Consider the following 10,561-nt stretch of genomic DNA (forward strand, 5'->3'; position numbering starts at 1 on the left):
CTGCCCCCCAAGATTAGTTTTAAGCTGTTTATTTTTAATTATTTTTTAGCAAAACATGTGGACTCAAAGCTAAGAGCTGGCAATAAGGAAGCAACAGATGAAGAGCTGGAAAGAATCCTTGACAAAATTATGATAATATTTAGATTTATTCATGGTAAGGAATCTCTTTTTAAACAACTGTTTAAAGTGTATCATACATTTCTGCACTGCTGAGTTTTTAACCAAAATACCAAAGGCTTGATGCATGTTGCAGTAAATGACACCACACAGTGGTTTCATGCAGATGCTAGAAGGATAAGATTGAACTCTATAGAACTGCACAATGAAGGATTCACCCAGTGGTATTTTATAGCTAAAGGAATAGGAATTGTGGCTCCCTCTACAAACATTGCACTTATGACAAGATCTTTAGCTTCAATTTTTCTTTCAGCTATGCACAACACAATTTTCTGCTACTTGTTTTCAATAGAAATGGGGCGGAAGCATTGTTATAACTTCTGAGAAACCCAACAGACATGTAGGTTCTGCAACAAGTCTACATAAAGCACATTGGTACTTTTCACCAGAATGGGAAAGAAATATATATGTTATCTTAATAATTGGGGAGGAAGAGTCAAATTTTATATTTCCAGCACTTTGAAACTTGCTATATCTGTGGCAATTTTATCAGCTCAGTTTGAAATTTGGCACTTTCACAGGTAGAATGTGTAGGTCAAGTTTTAAGTTATTTACTGAACAAGTGCCATTTGTATAAGCTGTAGTATTTTGAGGTCTATAGTGACAGAGTCCCATGGACTGCAAGAAGATCAAACCTATCCATTCTTAAGGAAATCAGCCCTGAGTTCTCACTGGAAGGACAGATCCTGAAGCTGAGGTTCCAATACTTTGGCCACCTCATGAGAAGAGAAGACTCCCTGGAAAAGACCCTGATGATGGGAAAGATGGGGGCACAAGGAGAAGGGGATGGCATAGGACGAGATGGTTGGACAGTGTTCTCAAAGCTACGAACATGAGTTTGACCAAACTGCGGGAGGCAGTGGAAGACAGGAGTGCCTGGCGTGCTCCGGTCCATGGGGTCACGAAGAGTTGGACACGACTAAACAACAACGAAGTGACAGAATCTTGCTTCTGCTACTTCCTTTAAATATAGGATTATTCCTATGCTTTCTCACAGACAGACAGACACATATATATTTTCTTAGTTAATTTTTTTCTACTGTGGCTCAAAAAAAATATCACAGCACGTGCTTTAGTGATGTTTTTTCTCATCCTCAACATTGTCCATGCAGGTAAAGATGTATTTGAAGCATTTTATAAAAAGGATCTGGCCAAAAGACTTCTGGTTGGGAAAAGCGCTTCAGTAGATGCTGAGAAATCGATGTTGTCTAAGCTTAAGCATGGTAAGCATTTGTGAATTTGGTTCCTTCAGTTACAAGTTTGCGCCCTTATATAGGGGGAAATGGAACAGGTTAGTCCTTTTGGAAATCTATGATGCCAAACAAATGCACATTTTTAAAAAAAATCTCATGTTTGGTTTGCTTTACTCCTTCTGAAGAGTTTGTTACCTTCACTGTGTGCCTAAATTGACAGTTCAAGTTACTGCATCCATATTACTTTTTCTTGTTTTATATAACAGAATGTGGTGCTGCTTTCACCAGTAAACTGGAAGGAATGTTTAAGGATATGGAACTTTCAAAAGATGTTATGGTTCAGTTTAAACAGGTAAGATTTCACTTCAGTTGGATAGTTCAGTGAAATTTTGAGCTGGTTTGATATGACTAGTTTCAGACCTGATAAATGATGGTTTAGCATAACAGAAATGAGCTGCAATGAACATTGGACTTGCACACTCCCCACCCCCACCCAAGACGTCTGGCACAGCCATGAGTAGATCAGAAGCTTTCATTTTTCGTTAGCTGCAGTTTAGTGTTTGATATGAACCCTAAACTGTGGTTAATTTTAACTGTAGCTTCATAGCTCTTGATTTGAAGTTGGCTTGTGTCAAACAAATCACAGTTAAAATTGACTACATTTTCCCTATGTTTGGACAAAACTATAAGCAAAATATTCTGAACTCATCCTTGCAGCTGTGCTGAAAGAAGAGAGAGGAGCATTTGCAAATATAGTGGGTTATTTTGTCGTTTTAAAATCCACGCTAATTACTAATTTATGGAATATGCTGCCATAAGATTTGTCAATCAGTTGAATTCACTTTAACTGACACAGATATATCCTAATGTATTATTAGGAACTGGAAATGTTGCATTATTTAAAAACGTAGATGCATCAAACTTTGATTTTGAAATTTAATACTTCAGTAGGTAAAAATGCAGGTCAGAATTAGGAAACTACTCACACCTCAACATCAGCTCTAAATATTATTTTAAGCTCCTTATTTTCAGATTGTTTTGAGTTTTAATAACATTACCGTGCAAGTAGAGTATCACTGAATTCAACCTTTGTTAAATAACAGTTTTAAGTCATTGTTTCAATGATTAAATTCAATTTTGCTGTAAATATTGGTGGAAATTGCTACACTATTTGAATAAAGTTGACATTTTTGTAGAAAATAATAATAATTAGCAGCAGCAGTAGTGATTTCTTTCCTCCTTCCTTCTTTGTTCCCTGGCAAAACCTCTTAACTCATTAACATGACTGAAAATCCTTTTCTTCCTTTTTTTATCATAGTACATACAGAATCAAAAGGACCCAGGGAATATAGACTTAACAGTAAATATACTTACAATGGGATACTGGCCAACTTATACACCTATGGATGTCCTTTTGCCTCCAGAGGTAAGTCTTCAACTATACTTGACGTGTTGGGACATCCCCCCCATATTATTGATGTTCGTTGGTTTGTTGGATTTGATCTCTGGAAGCTCATACATTGGGATTTACACATGCACAAACCAGAGCACAGAAGCTTTCAGTGATTTTTGGTGAAAGCTGTTCCGTGTCATTAGATCAGGTATTCAGTCTTGCATGCATGTGCTGACGGACAAGCACTTTTCCATATGGGGCCCCGAGAAGTGACTCTAGTCCACATTGCTTAAAATTTTTGGGTATAGGAGGCCCAATTTGAGTAGCACAACTCAAATGGGTTAATTTTTTGTTGTATATATTTCAACAATCCCGAAGTCGTGAGAGTCAGTAGCACAGATGTTGTAAAGGTGTGGTGATCTGTCGTGGAATAACACCATTGGAGAAGATAGCCATGGTTACTCAGACCTCATTGCTGGTTTCCTCATGCTTCAGGGCCCCCAAACAGTAGCTTCACCACTGCTCATAAGAAAGCGTGTAGCTCCTGTAGATGCTATTAATTCCACCACCGGGGTGACCAGAGGTGTTTTGGCACATGAGGCAAAGCATCCCACAATGCAGGGACTGGGAGCAACCTCCGTAAGGACTCCTCTGTGAGATGCCCTTGCAGGGTCTCCCCTGCCATGGTGGCGGTGAGATCCTTTCTGGATTTCTCCCTCCCACCTGGCAGCGAGGCTTTACCCCAGCTTCTCCAGGTGGGGGTGGGAAAATCTCCCTCGCCCGCCCAGCAGCCAAGCTGGATGGTGGAATGCCTGCTCCCTCGCCAACTCTGGAGGAGGGGGTAACGTTCCTCAAAGATTGCTGCTGGTCCCTCTCTGCCCCAGAAGCCAAGGAGACTGGCTGCAAAGATGACCAGCGGAACAAGCACGCCACCCCTTGGGGGTGCCGCTTGGGGTGGTCGCCTCATCCCACCTTAGGGTTGGGTCAGGTCAGGTCTGCCCCAGTCTGCTTTCTCCCGAATGAAGTGAAGAGTGTTTGAGGACTGGGATATTCGCAGGGAAACCAAAATGCTTGCTTACAAAGCTATTGTACTACCAACCTTACTGTATGCTTGTGGAAACATGAGCCACTTATAAACGACATCTGCAACTCCTTGAAAGATTCCATCAGTGGTGTCTCTGAAAAATTATACATTTCACTTGGGAAAGCAGGCGAACAAATGCCAGTGTACTGGAAGAAGCAAAGATCACCAATGTCGAAGCAATGATTCTTCAACATCAACTTTGTTGGACTGGTCATGTTGTTGACCAGGATGCCTGATTATCACCTTCCAAAGCAGCTACTGTATTCCAAACTTAAAAATGGAAAGCATAATGCTGGTGGTCAACAAAAGAGGTTTAAAGACTCTCTCAAGGCAAATCTTAAAAAATGTAGTATAAACACCCGACAATTGGGAAACACTGGCCAGTAGTGCAGGGAATGCACATGGTAATTCTTCCTAGGATGCAATAACTTCAGACTGCAGGGGGAGAGGTTGAATACATGAATGTACTCTCATGTCGAAAGCTTCCTGAATGTGAAAACTATTCTATCTGGCCTATAATACCTTGTTCCTGAAACTTCTTGACATGGGAGCATGCACATACTCGCACATCATGAATCCTAAAGTGAAGTATCCCCAGAAGTAATGGGTTGTGTGTTTTGGCTGAATGCAGTAGTTCTGCATGAAATATAGGGGTGCTATGACAAAATATACCTTTCAGTATACTTTTATCTACTTACTTCCACTCCTTAGAACAGGGGTTCACAACCTATGGCCCTCCAGATATTTCTAGACTACAACTCCCATCAGCCCCAACCAGCATAGCCAGTGATCAGAGATGGTGGGAGGTGTAGTTCAACAACATCTGGAGGGCTGCAGGTTGTGCACCCCTGCCTTAGAGCCTACTCAATTCTGATTTAACAATTTTTAAAGCCAAATGTAACATCCTGGATAAATGCAGTGTATCTGCACGTTTTCCAAAACTGATTAAGGGCTGTTGAGTTCTTCTCCCCTAGTCATTCATATTAATGGGATGTTCAAGGAGAGTATTCATTTCTGTGCCACAAGCCGATATCCTGCAGTTGGAACAAATCATGCAAATTGTACAAATTTGCATTCTTTGCTTGGTTTTCTGCTTTACTTATAGACACGAATGAATACATGGAATGTTACTTGTATTTAGCTGCCATTTATGCCTGGATTTGTGTTTGCCTGGGTTTATTTTTCTTATTATTTCTTGTATTTCAGATGGTTAAACTTCAAGAAGTATTTAAGACTTTTTATCTTGGAAAGCATAGTGGTCGAAAACTTCAGTGGCAAACTAGTTTAGGACATGCTGTCCTGAAAGCAGAATTTAAAGAGGTGTGTTTGAATAACTTAATCTTTGCTCTTCTACCCCCGCTCCCATTTACAGCTTTCCCAAACCCTCCATTTCCCTTACACATAGCAGCCCAAGGGGTGGTGTCTGTGTGACTCTCTTGCTCTTCTGGTTTACCAGTACCCCAAGTTGCTGCTGCTTATTGAGAAGAAGTACAAGGCACAAGGAACTCAGTGCAGTGAATCAGGGTCATTTAGGTGTGAAAGAGTACTTGCACGTAATCTATGGAACGTAAACACTGGTTGTTTGGTGAACATTGGAGCATTCACGTTAAGCAACATTCTATGAGATTTTTTTATCAGTCCATATATATTATGCTGCAGCTTAGAGTCTGATTCTACTGTGCAAGCAAAAATATACTGGTAGTCTTCTTCTGATTCACGTGATATTTTTTTATCTTTTCTCTATGCATGGTGCGGGAATCAGATTGTGCCTTCTTGCCATGAAACTTGCCTATCTTTCTTGTGCAGACATTTAGAGTTCAGCATTTAGAATTGGATACATGTAGATCTGAAGCTTATGGTCATTCCAGAGATTCATTTGAGAAAAAATTAGCCATAGATTTAATGTCATTTTATCCTATTAAAATACTCCATCTGTGCACAGATGTTGAGAAGTGTCAGGTGGAATCTTGCTCCTTTGTTGCACATAGAGTGAGTCAGGGAGTGTATTGTTTGAACTGGGCCAATGACTTTTGGCATTCTGTTTGGAACTAAGGATGGAAAACAATTCTGGAAATAGCAGAGGTGGGTTTTGGAAATTCCTAGGCTGAATTTCACTTTAGCTCAGAATGGTTTAATGCCAAACCTGTCATCCATCAGTTTCCTTCTTCCTGCCTTTCTAACACAAAGGGAGCAACTCAAACCCAAGATCCTCCTGAATGAGGGGAGTTTAGAATAGTTGGCTCTCCAACATAGAGCCTGCTCATCTGGAGATACGTTGGCGTAAGTCCTTTATCCTGGCATAGCCAAGGCCAGAGTAAGTCCCCCTAAAGATATGGTAGAGTATGGCAGGTAACTTAACCCATTCCAGTGTTCAGCATATGTATATGATTTGTTTGTAATCGTTCTATCCAGCTGCAGATAAATGACCTTTGGTAAAGAACAGGGGACAGCCTCATTAACAGTTAAGCTAGTGTGTGTGTGTGTATGTGTGTAATGTTATAAATATAAATACTTTGTTTGTTTTAGGGCAAGAAGGAGTTTCAGGTGTCACTCTTCCAAACCTTAGTGCTTTTGATGTTCAATGAAGGAGATGAATTCAGTTTTGAAGAAATTAAAATGGCCACTGGTATAGGTATGTAATAGTTTTTGAGAAGACAGGTGTCTTGTGGATTTGATCTGGCATAAATGTGATCGGATTAAAATACAGTGGTACCTCTGGTTGCAGACGGGATCCATTCCGGAGCTCCGGTCAGATCCCGAGGTTTCTGCAACCGGAAGAGCCTGTTTTGCACACACATGCGGCGCAGTAGAGCGCTTCTGCGCATGCGTGCCTGGCGAAACCCAGAAAAATACTTCGGGGTTCGCCGCGTACGTGTCCTGAAGGTTACATAACCGGAGGTGAACGTAAGTAGGTACCACTGTACAGGATAATGACTTGTTAAAAGAGCTTTATTAATAAAGGTAAACATGAATACAAAGAGATACCAGTACTACATGTTACTACTGTTGTTTCAGAACATATTGTGGAACACATTTAGGCTGCAAATAGCAGTTTTTCCAATAACTGCCTATGACATACAGGATGTAGTTGACCCTGGGCTCTGAGCTGAATGGAGCTCTGAACTGAATATTGTGCCTATGGATTGCTTTCAATTATGGTAGCTGGCAATTCCCTCATGCTTTTTTCTATACTTAAGCATAGAAGAAAAGCCGGGGAGGCACACGGATCCACAATAGTACTGCTGTGTTTCCCCAAGCAAACTACTATGGTAGTTGTACAGTGGTACCTCCGGCTGCAGACGGGATCCGTTTCGGAGCTCCAGTCGGATCCCGAGGTTTCATCAACTGGAGGGACTGCTTCTGCACATGTGGCGGCAGACTGCTTCTGTGCATGCTTGTGGTGTAGCAGAGCGTTTCTGCTCATGTGCGCAGGGTGAAACACTTCCAGGTTTGCCACTTTCGCTACCCGAAGTTTACGTTACCCGAGGGTAACGTAAGCCGAGGTGCTACTGTACTTGTATATGGCAGGCTTGTATTTCCCAGTCTTCTGCACCATAGCAGAAGGGAGGGGGACAGAAGCAGTTTGTAATATCCTGTTTAATATCCTGATCTCCTAGGATATTGTTAACTCCCCTAAGCAAGTAGATACGTGGAAATTTTCAGGACTGAACTAGAGCAATCTCCACCTGCCCCTATCTCAACACTTTTCCAGCTCATTTCCTCTTCAGTCTGTGCTTTATGGCAATTGATACAGCAATTGTAAACAGTTTTCTATTGTGTGTTTGCATTTTAAACCCCTTTCACAGAGGACAGCGAATTAAAAAGAACCTTGCAGTCTCTGGCCTGTGGTAAAGCAAGAGTACTGAATAAAAGTCCAAGAGGAAAGGATGTAGAAGATGGAGACAAATTTGCCTTTAATGGTGATTTTAAGCATAAATTGTTCAGAATAAAGATCAATCAAATCCAGATGAAAGAAACGGTATGTATTCGATGCGGACAGCTCTTTGGAATAGTCTGTCTATAGTGTGGTGGTGTTTGGATTTAACCAAGAGAGGTTAAGACATGTATGAAAAATGTGCTGTATTCTCAGCTCTGAATAAAAGTGCTTTTGTTCCGGGCTCGACCAAGTATTGTAGTATTAGACTCAGAGAGGGGGGTTGTTTTGAGGGGTGAAAACTAAACATTTGACATGGTTATGGATTCAGCCAGTTAAATTTGTAGATAATTTGTAAATATTTATCTGACCTTTATTTCAGTCATACCCTGTGCTGCCTTTCCTTTCTGAGAGGAAAATTTACATGATGCAACCATTAGTTGACTTTTGTTTCACTCCTGCCTAATCCCCAAAAGCTGGCCATGCCATAGCATCAATACCAATTATTTTGATATAGATCCTCTCTCCATACTATCAATTTATTTTAATTAACCAAATAATATACATGTATGTATGCACATGTGTGTGTTTGTGTGTCAGGGTAATTGATGCATATTTTTCAAACTTGCCTTACAGGTCGAAGAGCAAGTCAGCACAACTGAAAGGGTGTTTCAAGATAGACAGTATCAGATTGATGCAGCTATAGTACGAATAATGAAGATGAGGAAGACACTCAGTCACAATCTTCTTGTTTCAGAGTTATATAATCAGCTAAAATTTCCAGTAAAGGTGGGTGAAATATTAATGTATAATACAGTAAGGGAGAGGCGAAATTGGGAGCACAATTATGGTAAAATTACTGTGATCACAGAATACATTATTGTTTTCAGAGTGTTGTCTCCATCTGTCTGTCTCTCTCTAGTATTTTATTTCCTTTGTCCTTACATTGCTAAACAGTGTCAACTTATTCTCTTATTACAGCCTGGAGACTTGAAAAAGCGGATTGAATCTCTCATAGACAGAGACTATATGGAGAGAGACAAAGATAACCCTAATCAGTACCACTATGTTGCATGATGAGGAGGAAACTGTTTTTATAAAACAGAAGGACATTAGCTTCCCAACAATGGATACTTGTGTTGTTCCCAAACCTTACTTTTAGCAGAACTGGGAATGATGTTCATTAAGCAGCTGCATGTACTGCTGATACTTGAAACATCCTTGCCTAGAATCTGTGGTGGTATTCAGAGACAATTATTTTTAGATCTGCTTCTTGATTTCTTTCAGAATTCTGTTCAAAATTTATTTTGGAGTTGGAGTGAATGGTAATTGTCCTCTGTATGATATAATTCTTTTGCCTGAAGAGTGGTTGTGTGTGTTTGACAGCACATCATAAAAATACTTTACGCTGCCATTTTTCGCTTCAAGAATTATTTGAGTTTCTTTTAAACACTGTTGAAGAACAATCAGTGGTCTCGGGGTACACTGAAGTTTTAACTATGCACCAAGAATTCTAGTTTGTTCTGTTAGATTTTTGTTTTGTTTTTTTGTTTTCTATACCTTATCCCTGTTTAGATGGATCAAGTGCCAAGAGGATAACTGCATTAAAAACAATAGATGAGCTTTCTAATGAGCTCAGATATTCATTGGTGAAATATATTTTCTTCTTGGCCACATGAAGGTGAACCAAATAAGCACTTTCTAGCTCTGGGATAATTGTTTATAACCTTTCGTGTAAAAAAAATGAAACTACAGGATAATATAGTTTTATTCTAAAAGTTACACACAGGGTAATTACAGTGGCATGATCTTAGAAAATTTCAAAATATTTTTTTAAGGCTTTTTTGCCCTGTAACGAAAACAATCCAGCTCCTCTTCGGATCATACTTGCTGAAACATGAGAAAACACGAGAAAATATTCCTATTGTGGTAGCTTTCCTCCCTTGTATCCCATACTGTGCATTCATTTGCAAAGTTTCTCTGGACTTTCTGCACGCAGGAAGATATGATTGTTCTCATAGTTTTACCTTGACAGATGAGGTAGCTTGTTTCATATCATTTACATGGAAATTCACCGAACTTTGAAGAAAGAAAGCTATGTTAACAGACAGTTGTAACTGCTGGCTTTACAGGATACGCATAATGATGTATGTTTAAAAGAAACCAAAGGGAGTTTGACCTTTTGTGTCATTAATGTTAGTAGTATCTTTATTAAAATGCTTTGCATAAAATTAGTAACTTGGTTTATTATATAAACTCCCTTGTATTATTTTGACTTCTGCAAATTAAAATCCTTTTCTCATCTGCATTACTATGAGTTAGTGATGAATCCAACATTCATTGAATTTTTCTTCGCATTTTCCTGTTTCAAGAAAAAATAATCATCTTAAGCAAATAGAAACTTTTAAATCTGATTTTTACTTAAAGCAGATCTCGTACATAGTAACTGCTTTTCCACTGTATGAATGTGACAATCTCTTTCCTATTTGCAATAGCCTGGAGTATTGTCTATCCAATATTAGTAAAATTGTGTTGCTACCTTTTTAATACTATAATGAGTATACCTCTTTCTAAAAGACAGGACCTTCATGACGATTCATACAAGGGATTAGTTCAATGTTTCAGTATTTTTACAAAGTACATCCTCATTTTTCTTTTCTTGTCTCCAGTACTGCTTTATTTCCTGAAACACTTGTTCAGTTTGGAAGCTTGCACAGAAGGCTGTTAACCAAGTTATGGGCAATATCTCTACAATAAATATAGCTACATTATTATTTAGACTGGAAAACAAAATAATAAACCAAAACAACATATATCAGTAACCAGGATCCTACTTCAGT

At 39.4% G+C, this 10,561-nt stretch overlaps 1 protein-coding gene across 1 annotated transcript in view; it reads left to right on the forward strand.

Annotated features, from left to right (window-relative positions):
- Positions 1 to 10,029, forward strand: part of CUL4A (cullin 4A) — a 32,224-nt gene extending 22,195 nt beyond the window's left edge. Inside the window, exons 12-20 of the mRNA XM_083611176.1 lie at positions 50 to 154; positions 1,290 to 1,400; positions 1,637 to 1,722; positions 2,689 to 2,796; positions 5,054 to 5,167; positions 6,374 to 6,479; positions 7,654 to 7,826; positions 8,358 to 8,510; positions 8,703 to 10,029. Of these exons, the coding sequence (XP_083467302.1) occupies positions 50 to 154; positions 1,290 to 1,400; positions 1,637 to 1,722; positions 2,689 to 2,796; positions 5,054 to 5,167; positions 6,374 to 6,479; positions 7,654 to 7,826; positions 8,358 to 8,510; positions 8,703 to 8,798 (1,052 nt within the window). The 3' untranslated portion in view covers positions 8,799 to 10,029. The remainder of the gene's footprint in view (positions 1 to 49; positions 155 to 1,289; positions 1,401 to 1,636; positions 1,723 to 2,688; positions 2,797 to 5,053; positions 5,168 to 6,373; positions 6,480 to 7,653; positions 7,827 to 8,357; positions 8,511 to 8,702) is intronic.
- The last annotated feature ends 532 nt before the right edge of the window (positions 10,030 to 10,561 follow it).

This window comes from Podarcis filfolensis, assembly GCF_964270895.1.
Source record: "Podarcis filfolensis genome assembly, chromosome: 4".
Taxonomy (NCBI): Eukaryota; Metazoa; Chordata; class Lepidosauria; order Squamata; family Lacertidae; genus Podarcis; species Podarcis filfolensis.